This window comes from Chanodichthys erythropterus, chromosome 2 (assembly GCF_024489055.1).
Source record: "Chanodichthys erythropterus isolate Z2021 chromosome 2, ASM2448905v1, whole genome shotgun sequence".
NCBI lineage: Eukaryota > Metazoa > Chordata > Actinopteri > Cypriniformes > Xenocyprididae > Chanodichthys > Chanodichthys erythropterus.
Window position 1 is genome coordinate 29,900,864 of NC_090222.1, and position 19,575 is coordinate 29,920,438.

Here is a 19,575-nt window from a genome sequence, read left to right on the forward strand (position 1 = left end):
CGTGAGTTTGGGGCAAGGCTACTGTAGCAGCCTGTGCCAGTATGGGACTATGGCTGACACGTTACATAGGAAAAGACATTCTGTAGAAGTGCAAGCCAAATTTCACTGCATTTAGACCTTCAAAGATTAAACAGGTCATGAACACATCAATATAGAGGTCTTCAACCATGCTCCTTGGGACCCCCCGTCCAGCAAAGTTTATTTCCAAACTGCTTTATTTTCAAGCAATCTTGAAGAGCTTGAGGGTGTACTCACACTAGGCGCTCTGAACTGTGCACAAGCAAATTTGACCCCCAAAGCCCGGTTTGTTTGACAAGTGTGATCGCTCCGTTCCGTGCCGTGCCCAGGCGTGGTTCGTTTAGCCATTCCTGGCCCGCTTGGAAGATGTGGGCCAGAGCACTGTTCTGTTGGGCTTGAGTGCAGTACGCATGCAGTGTGAGCACTAAACGTGCTGGAGCACAAAACAGCTACTAGTTTGTGCGCACTACTGTCATCATTACGACGGCAAACATCTTTATTTCTACTTTGATAGTTAACTTTTCAATTCATGTACTTATTATAACTATTTGGGTTTATAATGGGTTTGGTTCTCAACTTATTGATAATTGTAGTTTGCGAGTAGCCTAAAGCTGCAAAATTCCTCCATTAAAGTCAGCTGCCTTCATAGTTCGTAATAATTCTCTGATACGTGCAAGTGAAAATCGCTGCACGGCAAAAGATAAATCTATTAGGCAATATAAGGGCAATGTGAGTACAGGCCAGCGGGGGAGGGGGGACAATCACGCTCGAGCTTGGTTCAAGGCAACCGTGCCCAGTGTGAGTACACCCTGATTAGCTGCTTCAGGCATGTTTGATTAGGGTTCGAACTAGACTCTGCAGGACAGTAGGTCTCCAGGAACAGGAATGAAGACCTCTGCCATACAGGATCATCAGAAAGACAAAGTACCAGTTTATAATGTTTACTGACATGTCCAGTGTAGACAGCTTCAAATAGTTGTGGTCGTCGTGATAAAATGTGCCCAGTGCACTTAAGTTGAATGGGTTTATTATAAACCCAAGATGCTTGTGTTCGTTCTTGACAGAATTAGCCTACTCAATTGCTTACTCATAACACATAGCAACACAGCTAAAAGTATTCCTAATATGTTGAACCTTTATTGAAAGTAGCCTACTTTTACCTGTTGAGACATGCCTTCACAAGCACCCACAAGAGCTGTATTTGTGATGTTTGAATTGGTGTAGGCACAACATGAAATGGCAGTTTGCAAAATATGTAATTCCGGTTGGTGCCATTAGATTCACAGAAACTACATACTTCACCTTTAACATAATATTGTGCCACTCACTCACAAAATGGTCCAAAAGTTAATCCACACAATAAGAAATATTTGAAATACACTACATATAACCAAATCACTCAATAAGAAATATTTAAAATAGACTACATATAACCGAATCTGGTGGAAACTTGACCTTGACCTCCTATATTTTTACTTAAGACAGGGATGGGCAACTCTAGTCCTGGAGGGCGACTGTCCTGCAGAGTTCAGCTCCATCCCTAATCAAACACAACTGCCTGTAATTTAAAAGCAATCCTTTAGACTTGTTTTTCAGGTATGTTTGACTGGGGATCAAGCTAATCTCTGCAGGACAGTGGCCCTCCAGGACTGGAATTGCCTGACATAAGACTATTAAGAAAAGGTGTTGTACAAGGAATTGACTCTAACTGGGAGGTAGGGGGCAATATGTCAATGGACACTGTAGCCTACAAGAAAGTTTTTTTTTTTTTTTTTTTTTAATATTCAGTGATATACTCTCATTCAGAAAGGGACACACTTGCAACATGTTTTAGAGATCAGTTTTGTTCACCCCTGTGTAGCCCTTGAAAGTCCATTAGATACACGTTATCCACAAATGTTTTGGAATACCAAACTCCCTTGTGATATTCTCATGTGGTAAGGGAACACTTGAGTCTGATCCCATTTTATACCTTGTCCGAAATAACAAAAATGTTCATAAATTATATGGAAACAATATCAACCATTAAAGATCATACAGTACAGATTATAATACAATAATGTACAAATGTTCAAATGCTGTTCCAACAAATATCAAATGGTGATCACTTTTTATCAGTGGGCAGAACAGTAGGTGTGTTGACTACATCAATGTTTAGAGAAGATGAGTAAGGAAAAACAGATTTCTACAGAACACAAACAAATGACCATTAAAACAAGATATTGTTTGAGAGCCTTTAAATGGCTTCATTATGTTGTTAAATGGATAAAACCGGCCTTTGCCTGATTCTATAATGGAGGAGTTCAAGTAACTCTTTACAGTATAGTTATGCCTTTTTTAGTCTGGGTATTTGGCATTTTGTAACAGTCTTTCTAAAATAACACTGAAGTTGTGGTGGACACAAAACACAGATCAGGGCTCTGACTTGGCCATTCACCTTCCTATCCTTAAGCCATTGCAATGTTCTTTTGGCAGTATGATTAGGATCATTGTCATGTTGCAAGGTGAAAGACCTGCCCACCTTCAGCTGTCAAGCAGAGTGACGTAGGTTTTTCTCAAGAATTTGGATGTACTTGGCAGAATCCATTTTCCCTGTAATCCTGACCAATTGCCCAGTCCCTGCTGAAGAGAAACACAACCACAAAAGAAAAACCTGAGTCCCTCTGCAAGACAGCTGAAGATGAGCAGGTAATTTACCTTCCAACAGGACAATGATCCTAAACATACCACCAAATGAACAATGCAATGGCTTAATGAGTCCATTAGACAGGTTGCTTCATACAAATATTTAGGTTTGCTTATTGATGATAAACTCTCATGGGAAGTACATGTGGATAATCTGTGTTGAAAGGTGCAACAAAAAATGTACTTTTTACGTAGGCTTAGACTTTTTGGTGTCACTCGGGGTGTAATGTTGTTGTATTATCATTCCTGTATCGAATCCATCTTATTGTATGGCATAGCCGCCTGGTTTGGTAATTTGACAGTTACCTTTAGATCACAATTGAATCGGCTGGTGCATATAGCAATGAAGGTGGTTGGTTTGGGGGTTTACCCCAATCTTCAATCCATATTCAACAAAATTGCTTTAAAACAGGCTAGGAAAATGACTCTGGATCCATCTCATGTACTTTCTCCTGAATTTGAATTACTTCCATCTGGTCGACGGTTCCGCACTGCAAGGTTTAGATACAACCGCTACAGAAATTCTTTCATTCCTCTGGCAACAAGGCTGTTGAATTCAAATCAAAGGACATGATTGTGTGATTGTTATTTATGTGAGTGTTATGTTGTGCAGATTTTACCTGTATTGCCCAAGACAATTTTCCCTTTATAGGGACAAATAAAGTATAAAGTAAAGTAAAGTAAAGTATAAAGTAAGGATAGGAAGGTGAATGTCCTTGAGTGGTCAAGTCTGAGCCCTGACTTGAAAAGCATGGACTTGAAAAGAGCAGTCTGCAGGAAAGAATGGGCAAATATTTCCCAATCTAGGTGTGCAAAGCTACTACAGACATATACAAAAAGATTAATGGCTGTAATTAAAGCAAAAAGTGGCTCTATGAAGTATTGAATCAGGGGACCGATGACATTGCCAACCCTGTTATTCTAGTTTTTCAGTTTTTTTCTTTTTACTTTGATGTTGTAAGGCAAAAGTTGTAAATAAAGCTTGAAAAGTTTTTTTTTATTTCAGAATGTACGACTAATAAAGTAACTATTTCAAAGGGTTATGATGATTTTCTATAGGCACTGTATGTACTAGATAGTATGTTTAAGCAGAATAATTGGATAAACATTTTAAAGCTCTTAGAGAATGTGACGTTTCTATCCATTTCTTAAAGACAGCAAGGGATTGCACGGTTAGGGGGAAGGTTGAGAGTCCATTCAACCACCAAAGGACAGGAACAGTGTGAAGGTTTTAAGAAATTACCTGTGACACTGTGAAGGCTCCTTCATGTGTTCTTTGACTGACTGCAGGGGAAGGGAGAACACAATCCTGGCCGGTATGCTAGTATCAGAGCCTTGAATTTGATGCAGATGCCTATAGGCACTGAGTCAGGAGGGGTGTGACATGTTGCAAAAGGTCAAGACGAGATGCTTTGAAGCATTTTGGATCATCTGCAAGGCTTGACAGTGGGAAGGCCAGATAATAAAGCATTCCAATTCTCCAGGTATGAGATGACAAGAGTCTGGACTACAGCTACACAGCAGACAGCACCCAGACAGGTGTGGGCTAGTTTTCTTCATGTTACAGAGCATAAACTAAACAGTTATTGGGATGGTTGTTGAATACTACCCAAAGATGGCTGCTTTATGGTTGTTGAGTTTAAATATATGGTGGTGTTGTGTTTATTTGATGGCCTGACTGAGATGTAAGGAGTTCTGCCTTTGCAAGACTGACCTGGACATGACAATCCTTCATTGTGTCCATGATGTAAAAAACAACTAATCTGAAAGACAGAATGAGAATGTAGGATTGTCAGGCTGGAATGACAAGTAGAGCTGTGTTAAATGTATATAAGAGGAGAGGGCCTCTAGTGTACCCCTATAGTCCTCAAGTGGTTAGCGGGTGTGATTCAGACACTCTTTCCCTCCCATGAAACCTTGAAGAATCTCCCTGTAAGATAGGACTCAAAGCAGTACAAAGCAGTACCAGTGATGCACAACTTTTAAAGGGTTGATATGAGATCTGATGACATAAAATGCAGCAGACAGGTTAAGCAGATTGAGAACAGATGATCTCAAAGTCATAGGGATTCGGGAAAGGAGAGCATGGTATCCTGCAGGTTGTTCTGAAAAAGGAACACAAAAAGTTGAAGATGGCCTTTTATACGTTTTTGGACAGGGAAGAAATCAGAAAAACAGGCTTGTGTAATATAATATTCATCAGTTTCAGCTTAGTAAAGCATGGTGCAAGCGAAACAATCATTGGTTTGATTTTTTTATTCACTTTTAGTGATTTAAATGTAGTGGATAAGTGCACCTGCCGTACAGACAAGAGATGGTTTGAGGAAAATAAGAAAATATATGTTCTAGGGCAGTGCTTCTCAAACCTGTCCTGGGGACCCCCATCAGTGCACATTTTGCATGTCTCTCTCATCTAACAGATTCAACCTGATCACCTGATTCAACTCAGCTCATTAGTAGAGACTGCAAGACTTGAATGGGGTGTGTCTGATGAGGGAGACATCCACAATGTGCAGTGGTGAGGGGTCCTCAGGACAGGTTTAAGAACCACTGTTCTAGGGGACATACGCCGCTTTTCCCATCATCGGGCCGAACAGTTTTAAAAAAATGTTAAGGAACGGTTCCATTTGTATTTCCACTTGAGCCTGGTATGGCATGATTACAAACCATTCTCAGCCTGGAACTCTCAGCACGGTGTGTAGTGAAGTCACCACTCAGGATTGGCCACTTGTCTGTTACCTGGCTACCAGTTTCTCTGCAGCTGGCCAAGCGCCCTATTTGAGCAACGTAAACACAAATTGATAATAAAATTAAAAGAAATATCTGATCATCCTCCATAACGGTCACTATTTACATCTCATATTGTCTGTAAACTCTTGCATTACACCTAGGCAACAACTGACGCATTTGTATTACATTCCAACAAGCTCTGTTGTCAGCCCCACAGTGGAAAATGAAACCATATCTGTACCGGTTGGGCCAAATCAGCACAGAAAGGAATGGATAAGCAAAGAGAATGGTTTGGCCCAATGGTGGAAAAGCGGTACCTATTTAGGTTTAACAGTTGGAGAGAAGCTTGGAAACATCAGACTTAGAGAGAGGAGAGAAAAAAAAAAAAAGAGTTGCATGTGAGTGGTGTCCATCTGTGTCTAGAGCAGAAAACTATGGCTCATTTCCCCTGAGTGGTACGGTATGGTATGGTACAGTACAGTATGGTATGCAATTATTTCAGTTTTCAATTGTCAGAAGTTGTGAATGGTACAAAAATACAAAACCATACAATTTTTTTGGGAACCTTCTGATGGAGTACCTAGCACAGTAGTCCGGTACCTAAAGGGTGGAGCTATAATCACTGCATAACGGTGATTGGTTGAAAGAGAATCATCAGTTGCGCACGCTACAAGGGGAATGACATCACAAGAGGTGCCATATTTAAATATATAGTTGAAACACAATACCGTTGCAACACAATGTTGGTGCAGCAATGTACCATGCAGAAGACGGATCAAATGCAGTAGACAGGATAGGCAGATTAAAGACAGATGATCTCAAAGTCATAGGGATTTGGGAAAGGAGAGCATGGTAGTTCAGTGAAATGTGACCGTTACAAAATGGTTGCATCCTGCCGGTTGTTCTGATAAAAGAATGCAAAAAGTTGAAGATGGCCCATGAGGTGCAGACCTTCCTGAGTATCATCGGTGAAGAAAGGGTGCAAAGGGAACTCAGTAGCATAGTGAGAAACGAGAAGGTTTTCCAGCATGTTTCTGAGAGGATGGCTGGCAAGGGTTTCCAGCGATCTGCTGCATGTCCTCCATTGCTGTTTACTGTGTTGCTTTCTTCTTCGTGTGAGAATGACGTTGATTGCTACTTTCCAGCATGCCTATCGAGTAAGGGTACTGTTGGCGGTAGAAACGCAAGCTGGATCAGGGTTTACTGTTCCCAATCTTACTGTACAGTACTGTACTGCTCAGTTGAAACGAGCCACTGGTTGCAATCTTGTGGACCTTGTCAGTGAAAATAGTGGCAAAGATGTAACCAATCAGAGGTAAAGTGAGAATGTAGATAAGGATAGAGGAGAATGCTGTGAAGACACATGCAGGTTTAATACATGCAGGTTGTTGATCTGGTAAAGGTTCTCCAAAAACAAGTCAGATATACAAAACTGTTATACAACACTGAAGGAACATAAAGCTTACTACCGGTTTACAAAAAGACGCTGTCTACTACTTGGTGAAAACCATGCAAGTGTTGGTTGTTCTGAAATAACAAATTGGAGTATTTTCAAAGATTCCTCCTCTAATTTTAAATGAACAGTGGTGGCCACTTCATACATCAGCAAATGGAAGAGCTGTCTCTACCATCTAGATACCCCAAAATGGAAAGATTGAATCTATTGCATATAAGCAGCTGCATTGTAGAAATCCTTGAAATAATTCTGTATGCTTGCCTTTAACATCTAGATGGTTGGTTAATCTACGTTAGGTACTCTTTTTTTTTTTCCTAGCAAGCTTTTCCAGAACTTTAGAACCAGGGCTTATGCAATTCTGTCAATTTGGATACTGGAATTCCTGAAAAGCAGACCTCAATATATCCTCTATAGCCTGCTGCTTCAGCCCTGGATTACTTATATGCCTCCTTGTTCACATATACAGCTACTCACAGCAGTAGTTAAGTTTGCCAATGACATGACTGGGCTAATTAACAAAAACAATGAGTCATGCAAGAAAGCAGGTGAAGGTCCTTAAAGATGTCCTTGAATAAGAAGACGACAGAACCTACTGCGATGACAGTAGCATAAACATACTATTCTAGTACGTACAGTGCCTAAAGAAAATCATAATAACCCTTTAAAATAGTAACTTTATTTGTCATACAGCCTGAAATCAAAAAACATTAAACTTTATTTACAAATTTTGCCTTACAACATCAAAGTAAAAAGATGCAGAGGGTGTGATTTCCTTAACATTACCAGCACTACAGTGGAAATGATCAGATGGTTCAGGATGCTCTACTTCAATCTCTACTGATCTGATCGGGCCCCACAACTGTGGCCATTCTAAAACACATTCAACACCAATGCCTGCACTTTCTAAACAGTCTTAAAGAAATGTGACATGATACAGGAGTTCATCATGACCTGCAGCACTATATAAAATATCCTCACTTGCAGTATGACCTTGTTACAATAGAAGAAACACAACTTGGTGTTGTCTGCTGAACTATGTCTATCTTATGGCAATGTCTAGTGTTTTGTCTATTCCAAGACAGATCTGAGAGTTAGAATATCATTATACTTGTTCAGCACAAGATATCGCCAATCTCTCTCAGACTAATCCATGTACAAGATAAGCTAGTCATATTGTCAGCAATGGACACTGTTGTTTTTTGACACAGTCTCTCAGGTCCAGTTTACATATGGAATTAAGGTTTTGGCCAACCTGATCACAATTGGACAGTGCTATATGTTTTGAGATTGTCCACTTGCAACTACATTCGGAGGTGGTCAAAAATGGATTTGACCAAACTGCTGACAAAAGTGAAAATTGCAAAAATGAAATAGTGTGCTCTGCGAAGAAGCCTTCCAAACATAAATAAAACATGATGCATCTGTCAAAGGCAGTTTAGTTAAAATTGTAGAACATAAGTCTTTTGGTCACTGTAATATTACTTTGGTCAAAAATAGCAGGTACAACCCTCTACAATGCGAGTAAATCACTCACAAATGCGACCAAAATTTCACATGGGTGACTAAAAAAAAAAGTCTTTTAATTAGCCAATGGCTTGTAAATTCAGTTGCTTGTGACCGAGTTAGAGGGTAAAAATAATAATAACTCACACATCTGAAGCATGCGCCCAGAAAGCCGCATCTTTTCACACAAAATTGTCATAATGCCCGTCTTGGTGAGTATCCTAGTAAACAGTCAGTCATGTCTTAAGTGATGGTAAACAGTCGAGATAGAAAATGCATGTGTAACAGTATCAGTATATTGGGTCCGTGCATTGTGTCTTAAAGGAACACTCCACTTTTTTTGAAAATAGGCTCATTTTCCAACTCTCCTAGAGTTAAACAGTTGAGTTTTGCCGTTGTCTAATCCATTCAGCCGATCTCCGGGTCTGGCGGTACCACTTTTAGCATAGCTTAGCATAGTTCATTGAATCTGATTAGACCGTTAGCATCACGCTCAAAAATGACCAAAGAGTTTCAATGTTTTTCCTATTGAAAACTTGACTCTTCTGTAGTTACATCGTGTACTAAGACCGACGGAAAATAAAAAGTTGCAATTTTCTAGGCCGATATGGCTAGGAACTATACTCTCATTCCGGCGTAATAATCAAGGAACTTCGCTGCCGTACCATGGGTGCAGCAGGCGCAATGATATTACGCAGCGCTTGTGACCCCGTTTGCACAGGAAGCATGTCTTGCAACCATGAAGACATTTGTGAGAGACGCTGAGTAATATCATTGCGCCTGCTTCACCCATGGTACGGCAGCAAAGTTCCTTGATTATTACGCCGGAATGAGAGTATAGTTCCTAGCCATATCAGCCTAGAAAATCGCAACTTTGCATTTTCTGTCCGTCTTAGTACACAATGTAACTACAGGAGAGTCAAGTTTTAAGTAGGAAAAATATCAAAACTCTTTGGTTATTTTTGAGCGAGATGCTAACGGTCTAATCAGATTCAATGAACTATGCTAAGCTATGCTAAAAGTGGTACCGCCAGACCCGGAGATCGGCTGAATGGATTTGAAAATGGTAAAACTCAACTGTTTAACTCTAGGGGAGTTGGAAAATGAGCCTATTTAAAAAAAAAAGTGGAGTGTTCCTTTAAGGTGACAGCAGCCTAATATTCCAGCTGCTGTCTGTTTTTAATGTTAATCAAACAACAAAAGACTCACTGCCAAAAAATGACTCATTGTTCTTTACTTAGTAACTCTTTTATCTTTAATAAGGATTCATCCATATTTAATTAAAACAGGGAAGACTATGCAGTGCTATTTTACATTTGATTACCAATTTCTATACCTAATCTACCTAATCTGTATCTAATACTGTTAGATTTACATGAAAAACACTGTTTGTTTAATTTGTATCTTTGTTCTATTGTTTATTTGTGCTGTTGCTTGTAGTTTGATTATTTGTTCTTATTTTTTTCTACAGACTGTTGTCTTTAACAGTGTTTGAAATTTATATTTTATATTATATTTATGTAGAGGTTGCATTGATCCTGCATTCCATCATGTAAAAAGTCTGGCGAGTAAAATAAAAAATAAAAAAGACTAGCCAATGGCGATTCGAGCTTCAGTGTGTCTGTAGAGGGTTGAGGTACCAAACTAATGTGAAGCTAGAACATCGCTATGGTTACCAAAGAGTCAAGTTAAACTGTAACTTATTTCTAATTGAGCATTACAATACTGGCATCAAGTATAAACACGCTATGCCAGAGTTTTTATTTCTGTGGTAGTTTCAACATATCAACTGCCATATTTTCATAGTTTGAACATGATGGAAACATATTGATTGAGCCCTCTGTTCTGTTCTTATGAGAATACCCCCTAACAAACGCATCAGATTAGAGCATGGCAGATATCACCCTAAATTGAACCCACACCACTGGCTGAACTAACTATTTGACAACAAAGCAAGATTGAAGGACCACATGTAACAGCAGTTGTTATGTAAAACAGAATATGTAGCATGATGTTGATTACCACAGAAAAAAAAACTTTGGCTTCTTTAGTTTGTAAAAACAAAATCCATACATAATTTCACTATTAAAAATATTAGTTTATATTTTTTTTGTGTAAAAGGTATAAATCACATTATATAATTTTATATAAGCATTTTTTCTTTTTTGATGTTGTGCCAGTCATTCCAGACTTGACATCTAACATTGTGAATGTAGCATCACCCAGTAGCAAAGGTTCTGAGTTGTAAAGGTTTAAGAAAAACGGGAAAACATGTTTGTAACAGTAATAACAGGGATTACAAGACAAAGTGTGTTTCACTGGTCTGCAAGACTAAATTCATTTTTATTCAGCTTTTAATAAAATTAAACAAATTTTTAAAAACACTACTAATTTCTCAAAACACAAATGAATATTTAGTGTATCTTTAACTCTTTATGATAATTAAAAGAAATCTTAAAATTACTGTAACAATGTATGGTCTTTAAGGGCAAGGGGAATGTGTATATTCAGCATAATCAAAGAAAGGGAATACCATTATTTGTATGAATAAAAACAAAAGCGTTGATATGAAAAATAAATTAAACAATTACAAGGCCTTAGAGGGGGGAAACAGTATTATCTTTATTTAAACAAGTGAAACTAGACTTGCACAAAATTTGTTACTGATGTTAGACTGAGAATAGTAAAAATGTTTTGCATCACCATACTAAATAAAAAAAAAAAAATACAATTTGTACAAAAAAAATCTATTCAGGGTTTCATCAGTGTAGAGACTTTGACTTATGTATGGGGGGAGGCGTTTAAATCTAGACTATTAGTTATAAAAAGTATAGCTAAAATACATATTTCCCTAACCATACCAGAAGTGTGCTCTTGAATCAGCTTTTAGCAAAGACTGTTTGTATTACATGAGTAATTCCAGAATTAAAAACTTCTGCTTTGTTCTAAATGTTCAAAGACAGTATTTTTAAAATTCAGACATTCTGGTCATTATATAGGTTCTTATACAGGTCCCTTTGGTTTGTGCATGCACATAGTGTCAATGCCTATTTTGAATAAGAATTCAAAGAGCACATTCAAAAATTGGAAAAAGCAAAAGAGAATCTGATGGGAAATTTTTTATAAACAACAAATGCAACACACAAGAAAACAGTATTCATTCAATATAACCAAGAAGTCTATAGAACGCTTCTAATGCTATAAAAAGCACAACACATGAAGACAAAAAAAAAGTGAGTTCATTACTATTTAACTACAAGCATTCTGACATACATTATATCCTCATTATTGACACTTTTTTAATTAACATGTTTGGCATTTCTCCAGGTATTCCAGTAAGCACTGGAATCTTAATACCATACTCTTCAATGAATTTCTACAGAATTCTGTTTTTCCAACTTTGTTGCAAATACGTCGGGAGGGCCCTTTTCTTTTCCAAAAGTGCTGGATTGCATGAAGACCTAAATGCCTTTGGAGTAAATCAGAAGAGCAGGACGTCTTCCAGCATCAGTCCCTGACCTCTAATGCTCAAACATTTAATTTCAAAAGCATGACAAAAAGCATTAATATCTGCTTTTGGTGCTATAACAGCCTCTACACTCTTCTGGGAAGGGGCTTTGTTGCAGGGACTTGCTCCAGTAACAAGAGCAGGCAATGACATTGAGCAAATCCCAGACCTAACCCCTAATGAACACTTTTGGAATGGGTTGAAAACCCTTTTGTTTATTCACAATTTTTCAGCACCTGAATCAGCTTTGTGCACAGAGTCATTCCCCTTCTGGAATAGAAAAGAGTCCTCGCTCTTGAATCAAAATTGAAAGCACACAATACTCTAGAATATCTCTTTACAGTTAAGAATTAATATTTGTTTTACTAAAATTACTGGAATAGCCAAACCTGTTAATTAGACGAGGGTGTCCATATACTTTTGACCACTTGGTGCATCTCTAGGTCTGAGAACATTCAGTAGATTCATTCAATATTTCCGATGCCATATCATTATCAGCATTTTTATCAGGCTTTTCAGCATCAGCATCTTCTTGTTGACTTTCGGGATTAACTACACTGGTCTTGAGAGCTTTTGTGCCATCATTCTCAGAGTCTCCTTTATGATGATACTCAAGATGGCTATCTAAAGCAGAGAGGAATGTGAAGCGGCTTGGACAGAGAGGGCAACTGAGCAATACCTTGCAGGGACTTCGCTTGTGGAAATACACATGTCGCTTAAAAACACTAAGTAGCCCAAAGACTCTACAACATTCTTTGCATTTGTACTTCATCCTTGGTGCGTAAGTTCTCGTATATCGAGAACCAATTAATCGGTCATCTCCCTTGGATTCAAGTTGATTTTCTTCTTCAAGATCCTCTTGTTCGCTATCACTTTTTGTTTGTGTTGATGGTTTCACAGGTTCCTGTTCACTGCTTTTACTCTCATGTTCTGTCTTTGAGTCAACAGTAGCCTTTGGTTGAAGCGCTGAACTGTGGTACATTGCCACATGCCTTGTGACATCACATCTTTGTGGAAAGTGTCTTCCACAATGAACACATGCATGCAGAGTACCCTTATGGTACCGCATATGACGAGAGAGACTGCTTGAGTGCACAAACACACGATGGCAGAGTTTGCAGGAGAATAATTTACCACTAAAGTTGGCTCTGTTCATTCCTCTAGGCCTTCCTCTCATGCTTGGTCTTAGCAGATGCTTTTGCTGTTTTCCAATCATTTGTCGCATTACACCCTGGTACTGCCGTTTCATTTTATCTGGTGAACCTGAAGAGTCATTTACCTCGACTTCATCTGGATGCTGTGTTTTATGATGATCTCTTAAATCTGAAATTTGGTTGAAATGTTCACCACACAGACCACAACGACATGGCTCATTAAATGAATCACTGTCACTTTTCTTACTTTCTTCTTCCCCAAGTGTTTCCTGTTTGTTATTTGCCTCTGTGGTTGGCTTGTTTAAACGAGAATGACTGTTTAGGTGGCTTTGCAAGTCAGACAACCAAAAGAAGCGTAAGCCACATATTTTGCATGGATAAGACTTGTCCATGCTGTTTTCTTGATCTTCCTCGGATCTACTCAAAGTCTTGGAACCAACAGATCCATGCCACAGTTTTTGGTGTGACAGTAAGGTCTCTTGTCTCAAGAATCGCTTTCCACAGTGTCCACAGCTATAAAAGCGTTCATGAGCATGGTTTTGAAGATGGCTTTGCAAACTCTCCCGGTCATCAAACACCTTGCAGCACAGGGTGCATTTGAACCCCTGCTCAAGGGCACGGTACTGCTGATGTTGTTGTAAGCTTTTTGGGGTTCTGAACATTTGTCCACATCGTTCACATTTAAACGGAGCATAATCCTTCTCTGGCATCTTGGATGAAATCAAGGCTTCTTGATTAGGGGGTTGGCACCATACTGACTTTGTTGAAGGTTTTCCAAACAAGAAAGTAAAGTTTGATAACGCAGATCTATCAACCACAGTGAGCGTTCCGTTTTCATGGAGAGCAACCTCAATGGACGTGTTGATACAACTACCATTACTAATGCTTAAACCATCAGAGGAAAATAAGCCAGTAAGTCCATGAATGGCCATGTGTTCAACTAGTTTTGGGTACTGACTAAACCCTTCGCCACACTCTGTGCAGATGAAGGCTTCTCCTGCACCTAACTCTTGAGTACAGTCCATTGAGTACGCCATCCTGACAAAGCCAGATGTAGATTCTTTTCACTAATATATTTCAATGGTTTAGGAAACTGGGAACATGATTACATGAGACACTTAAATATATAAATGCATATATAGGGTAACTTGGACTATTGGAAATATTTCCCAAGAAATAAATTGTTAAAAATTAAATCTCACCTCAGTTGAAAACAAAGCTAATATCCAATATGCATTTAATAATAATGATAAAAAATAAAATAAAAATCACAGCATCTCTAAAATGGCAACTCCACCAACTTCAATAAAAGAGAAAATTGCATAATTAAAATTTTTTCCTTAAAAGTCAAAGATCAATCATCGTCAATTTCCCAATTCTGTAGGAAAATGTGGTCTTTGAGCATAATGCAATGATGTAAACCTCATTAGATATGGCCTGCCTTGTTTCAGGTGCTGGCCCGTAATTCAGATATTGCCATCTGGAAAAAAAAAAGAAAGGAGAGGAAAAGTGAGTCAAATAAATATAGTTGGAAGTGATGTTTCTTTGAGAAATTAAAATATTTAGAGAAAAATAAATTCATAATACAAACTTTTAAATAATCCATTTAGGCTTAAAATGGTTTTGGGAAATGCACCCTTGAGCAGTTACTCAATCAACAACTACATGACCGCCTACATGACCTAAATGAGCCATATGTACTACCTATTGTGGTATTTGTGTTGACGATGAATTTATATTTCCCACATTGTTGTAAATATTCATTTTACTTATTAAAAGAACCTATTTCTCAGATACTGTAAATTATGCAGAGAAACGTCTTTGGCACACTACAAAAACACTAACAATCAAAAAAACCAAAGCTGCTTAAACATTTCATGTATTCCCATGAAAAAGTAAACAAAGTTTCTTTCAAAATAGTGAAAGCAACAATTTCTATCAGAAGAACAGGGTGCATGAGAAGCAAGTTCAACACTCATTTTAGCAATATAAATATGAAAGAGACATTATGTTTTAACTAAAGTCATTTGTTTATATGACTGAATTTGATCTTTAAAGTGATAGTTCACCCAAAAATGAAAATTTGATGTTTATCTGCTTACCCCCAGTACATCCAAGATGTAGGTGAATTTGTTTCTTCAGTCGAACACAAATTATGATTTGTAACTGCAACCGCTGCCGTATGTCAGTCACATAATAGCAGTTGATGGGAACTTCAACTATAACAGTAAATAAAACTTGCTTTGACAAGTCCAAATTAAACCCTGCGGCTTGTGACAACACATTAATGTCCTAAGACACGAAACGATCGGTTTGTTTGAGAAACCGAACAGTATTTATATCATTTTTTACCTCTAATGCACCACTATGTCCAACTCCGTTCAGCTTCCTGCTAGTGAGGTCAAAAAACGTGTTCTGGTGACGGAAGTGATGTCTCGCCCATATACTTCAATGAGCGCGAGACATCACTTCCGTTGTCAGAGCGCGATCAGACCTCACTCACCGGAAGCTGAACGGAGTTGGACATAGTGGTGTATTAGAGGTAAAAAATTATATAAATATTGTTCAGTTTCTCGCACAAACCGATCGTTTCGTGTATTAGGACATCAATGTGCCGTCACGAGCCGCAGGGTTTAATTTGGATTTGTCTATGGAAGTTTTTTCGACTCTTATTGTTCAAGTTCCCAATCACTGCTATTATTTGACTGACAGACGGCAGCGGTTGCAGTTAAAAATCATAATTTGCGTTCGACTGAAGAAAAAAAGTCACCTACATCATGGATGCCCTGGGGGAAAGCAGATAAACATCAAATTTTCATTTTTGGGTGAACTATCCCTTTAAATGTAAGCAGCAAAAACACTGGTAAACAAAGAGAGTTCAGTCCAAAGGATATTCATTTTTCTTTTGGTATGAATGGATAATTTGTCTGCAATTCAGTCAGTTTTTCGCATCACAATTGCTGTGAAAGGGCCTTAAAAGCCCTGTTCACACCTGGAATTAAGAAGCATTTTCATCAATCCAGATAAATACAGATGTAAATAGGGTCTAAAAGCATTTTGAGCTTGTCCACTTTCGACCACTTCCAGACACAGCCAAAAACACATTTGACTGGATTGATTTATGTAGACACTCATGTGGTTGAATGTGTTCAAACAACCACAAAAGACTGCTTTTCCTCCAACTGACCTAATGCATAAACATTATGGGAAGCGCGCTAGCCAGACAGGATTTCAACTTTGTTGGCTAAAGACTTAAGTTTAGTTTGAACTTTGGTTTGAATGTTTTCAATTCAGTCCCATGGGATCTGAGCTTCACACTCGCACGGAGATAAGTGTTGCGAGCAGCCAATAGTTCAGAGATGCTCAACTTTATGCAAATATCAAGCGAAAAACACCAGGCGACAGCCAATCGCATTTCTGCTGCTTAAATCATATTTACACATCAGACGCATTAAAGTCTTTCTGTCATTGTCCTAGTTTTTGTTATTTTAGAGACTTTTCAGTCAGGGCTGCTTTTTATTGTTTTGATGTATACTCATATTTATATTGTTTTGTCTGTACATGAGACATGTTACAGCTTTTTTGATAAAGCTCCAACTGGTTTTCTTTTGAAATATGTTTAAAAATCTAATTCATAAACACCAAAATTCATGAATGTAAAGTGTGTAAGGAAATAGTCTCAAAATTGTGATTAAAATCGAAATCGCAATATTGATCAAAAATTGTTATAGTATCGTGCCCCAAAAAAGAAACACGTCACACTAACCTGTTACATAATCGCCACAGACCAATGGTAGTTTAATGTGTTTACCAGCCGGAATTAACTTTTCTAGAAAGTTCAGTTTGGCAAACCACCTTTGTTTTGGCCTGATTTTTTTCGAAATGACATAACACCAGTTCATTTCTCAATTTCACTTGAAGTATATCGGGGGGCCTTAAGAGTTTTGTGAATAGGTTAGGCTAAAACTCCTATCTAGGAACTCTTAAGAGGACTCCTAGTGGTAGGATAAAATTCTCTGCGATTATGGCCATAGCCATGTAAACATATTTGCCATACTTACAGTTATGTGAAGCATGCATAATGTGAATGTGGAAAATAAATAATAAATAAAGTAACAAAAGTGTGGAAAACCCTGCTTACTGATGGGAGTGTATTTAACATGAATGCCAGTTTTGAATCTTAAAACAGCTTATTCAAATAAGTAATGTAATGTATACAAATTTTTGCTGGCTAATAATTAAAACACTACAGGAACAAGTAAAAAAAATATGTACACCATTAAACACACTGTATTGTGTCTTACGAGAGTTGGAAATATAATTATGAGTTCCGAGCATATGTAATATATACAATGTAATATTTACATTGTATATTATTTACGGTCATATTTAAGTGGGAAACTGAATTCTTGATGATACACAAGTTTGAACCATTGCAGAAACACTATTCTATAATATAGATAATACATTATATTATATAATCTCAATACATATTGAGTCAGTCTGAAGTGAATGTTATACTATGCATAAATAAGAGATAAAAATTAATAACTTCCATCATTTTAAATTTAGATGTAGTTACTTGGGTTTATTGTTTACAAAATAATTATTTTGTTTTGTTTAGACAACTTCCTTGTTAGATTTCTGACTTGAATATTTAATGAATGACTTTCCCAGCCAGGTGCACTGTAATGCAGAATTTCTTCAAATGAAAATAGTGCAGAAGTACACAAAACAGGAACTCGGGAGTTCAGCTTTTACTTACTGCAATCCTGATGTTTTAAAAGCGATCACTCCCTCTTTGTCACAGCCAGGGTGAACACCAAAAATTGCACAGTACTTCTAAAGAAAAAAAGACAAAAATATAAAGCTGGAATTTAACAATTTTGTACAGGTCTATGGTAGAACACAGAACAAGGATCTGGCAAATTACCTGACTCCAAGAAAACTTTGAATTTCATGCACAGACAAAGAAGAGCTAAAAACAATGATAGTTACACAACTTTAACCTTACATTTATATATTATAATTATTATTATTATTATTATATATTATTCAAAGCAACTTACAAAATGTGTAACTTAATACGCTTCCTAACATAAGACCTAGTATGTACACTAAACAATGTCGAACTTTGTTTACCATAGTAAATTTTAATTAAAACAAAGATTAGTAATGAGTGAGAAAATATTTGCAAGAAGGTTTCTGCAAATACTCGTGGCAAGTGGCTTACATATAACTCTACTGACCTCGGCTGCCCTACCAGAGTAACACATTCTATCTAGACAAAAACACATAGGAAAAATAATCAAACAAAATAAAACAAAACAAAAAAAACATTTCAAAGTATATTAAAAAATATCTGTTTTCTCCTAATTTGAGCATAGTTGAGGTAAATCCTTCCGTCACAGCAAGAGAGATTATTTCGGTCATAACTCAATTTCCACCGAGCCTGTAGTTATTTAGTTTCGACTTTATATTTTGCATAACTAAGTAGTCTAATTGCATTATTTGAGCAGCAACAAATTATTTTCTTAAGTATTTTATGTTCATTTCATTTAAAGGGTTAAGGCATTGTGGGCTCTTAATGAATCAAACGACCAGCCTCGATCTCAAAGGATGATATGTAATAATATTTTTATTTTTTCAACAAAAAAACAAAAACAAAGTGAATTGGCGGTAAACTAACACATCTATAACAACGGGGAGATTATGGGAACATTTACGACTCAAACCAAATAAAAACAGCAACGTATTACAGGCGCAACACCGTCACACTAGTAACGCCACATTACAAGCCTGAACAACACGCTACGTTAGCAAAGTTGATTTACTTGTACATTATATACTAGTTACGCTACCAAAGTAAAACCAAAACTGCTAGTAGGGCTTAATAATGAAAAAACAATGATATGCTTTCATAATACAATATCTAAGAATAAAAACAAACACGTGTATCCGCGTATTACCTCGTCGAGTAATAGGTGTCACTCTGAAGACGATCAAACGCGAGTAGCAACTTTCCGTTTCCTTTTTGATTTTTGCGTAGCTGTAGTGAGATCCTTTGAGAATTCAATGTTTACCGTACATTTGTTTTGTTTTTTGAGCAATCTACAAGAATATTTGTTTGTATATCCCAAAGAGGTCTAAATCCTTGAGAAAGGCAACAGAAGCGGGTGGCAAAGAAAAAACGAAAGCTTCCTTTTCCCATTCTTCTTCGCGTGAGGTTGGTTTTGCAGCATCACCGCCTCCTACAGGACTGGAGCGTAGAGCGCCAGCGATTGGGAGAGAGGAAATATACATCATTACTGTTGTTAATTCGTTGCATATTAGGTGCATGCATGTAGGCTAATACTAAAATCATGTTATCTAAATCTTTTTTAGATAACTTGGCTCTGCATCATGTGCTGTAGTCTATGGGGCGGTTTCCCGGACAGGGTTTAAATTAAGCCAGGATAGGCCTTAATCCAGAATAGTTGATCGTGGTTTAAAAAATGGCTTTCTGAAACACATATTAAATA

General features: G+C 37.6%; 1 protein-coding gene across 1 annotated transcript; it reads right to left on the bottom strand.

Annotated features, from left to right (window-relative positions):
• Window positions 1-10,445: 10,445 nt before the first annotated feature.
• On the bottom strand, window positions 10,446-19,256 carry si:dkeyp-84f3.5 (uncharacterized protein LOC334144 homolog). Its single transcript, XM_067395487.1, has 3 exons — window positions 19,024-19,256; window positions 17,820-17,896; window positions 10,446-14,534 (listed from the first exon to the last, which is right to left on the bottom strand). Exon 3 carries the CDS (start codon window positions 14,089-14,091, stop codon window positions 12,340-12,342), a length of 1,752 nt encoding a protein of 583 aa, XP_067251588.1. The 5' UTR covers window positions 14,092-14,534; window positions 17,820-17,896; window positions 19,024-19,256; the 3' UTR covers window positions 10,446-12,339.
• Window positions 19,257-19,575: the final 319 nt, after the last annotated feature.